Source organism: Sinocyclocheilus grahami, unplaced genomic scaffold (assembly GCF_001515645.1).
Source record: "Sinocyclocheilus grahami isolate Dianchi unplaced genomic scaffold, SAMN03320097.WGS_v1.1 scaffold3424.1, whole genome shotgun sequence".
NCBI classification, from domain to species: Eukaryota; Metazoa; Chordata; class Actinopteri; order Cypriniformes; family Cyprinidae; genus Sinocyclocheilus; species Sinocyclocheilus grahami.
In genome coordinates, this window is record NW_015508551.1 from 18,395 (window position 1) to 19,637 (window position 1,243).

The 1,243-nt window shown below is 43.5% G+C and overlaps 1 protein-coding gene across 1 annotated transcript; it reads right to left on the reverse strand.

Moving 5' to 3' along the window:
- Nucleotides 1–166: 166 nt before the first annotated feature.
- On the reverse strand, nt 167–1,236 carry LOC107576275 (myotubularin-related protein 5-like). The gene is made up of 3 exons (XM_016262488.1): nt 1,078–1,236; nt 691–818; nt 167–346 (listed from the first exon to the last, which is right to left on the reverse strand). Exons 1-3 carry the CDS (start codon nt 1,223–1,225, stop codon nt 167–169), a joined length of 456 nt encoding a protein of 151 aa, XP_016117974.1. The 5' UTR covers nt 1,226–1,236.
- Between the last annotated feature and the right edge of the window lie 7 nt (nt 1,237–1,243).

Consider the following 1,243-nt stretch of genomic DNA (forward strand, 5'->3'; position numbering starts at 1 on the left):
AACAGGAAGAGGCTGGATCGAGAAAGAAGTTGCAAGTGTGTGTGAGAGAAAGAGGGTGGAAATACAGAAATGGTCTACTGAGAGCCGTGTCTCACAAACTCTGACAAACACATCTGCACATTTAAAGGGGAAGATCCCTCCCCCTAGACCAGCATCCAACCGGTTCTTACTTTAGCGACTGGTTCTTGTCCTTGGTCTTGTGCTCCACCACCAGCTTTGCAGACTGACCCACGGTGAAGGCAAACATGCCCTGGACGTGCTGTGGGTATCTGAGCTTATGCATGTGCTTCCTGAACACTTCTGCGAGATCTGATGCCACCTCCTCATCAAAGCCGATCTTCATCAGCTACAAGAGAGAACAAAATGTAATAACTGGTAAAGAGTAAAGGCTTGATCAATGCTTCTAAACCACAAATAAAAATATTAATATTTTAATAAAATAAATATTTGCAAGCATTTCTTTTGCACCAAAACCCATCACACCAAGTCAAATTGAGTTTTTGTTTTTTGTTTTTTTTTTGGAATCCAAACAATCCTTAATATCCATTTAAAATAAAATTCATTAATTAATTCACTTATAATTAAATTAATAATACATACATAATTAACTGAATGGAAAGCATTCTTGTTCTTTATGTATCGTGAGTAATGGAGCAACAGGAAACAAAGAAAGATCAGACGACCCAATACCTGAAAGGTGCAGGAACGCAGCTGGAGAACCTCCTGGAAGAACTGATCCATGGGAAGATTAACAGAGATCCGCTTCTCTTTCGTGAGGGAAGCGATGGGGAAGGAGCGGGTGACCACTTGCTCGCCAACTGCACAATACAAACATGCATGGCAAAATTTATCGCACCTACAAAAAGGCTTTTTGTGTAAAAGGCACATTGATTTTCATTTTCAATTTCAAAGCGTGAGCACAGAGTCAAGCTAGTGAGAAAATTGCTTCAGACAAGCAGGAAATTTCTATAATTCATGACCACCAGCATCCCAGAGACTTTACTAAAGTGAGCTGCTCTGAACTAATTATGAAAATCGACCCCAGTGTGAAGCTCGACTTAACCAATAGGAGCGTACCTAGAGGGTCGGTGGGCGTGCCCTTGAAGATGAGGCGGTAGGTAGTGAGGTATATGGCTCCCTCGGCAGGTAACAGAGGCGGACCGCCCATCGCGCCCGTGGCTTCCTCTCGGCCGTCTGCTATAAGGTGCACCCGCATGCCGTCCATCACAAACTCCTCACCGGG

Coding starts and splice junctions, on each gene's coding strand:
- LOC107576275 (XM_016262488.1), bottom strand. CDS start 1,225: ATGGACGGCATGCGGGTGCACCTTATAGCAGACGGCCGAGAGGAAGCC. Junction 819..1,077: donor CACGCCCACCGACCCTCTAG/GTACGCTCCTAT, acceptor TGTATTGTGCAG/TTGGCGAGCAAGTGGTCACC. Junction 347..690: donor TGCGTTCCTGCACCTTTCAG/GTATTGGGTCGT, acceptor TCTCTCTTGTAG/CTGATGAAGATCGGCTTTGA.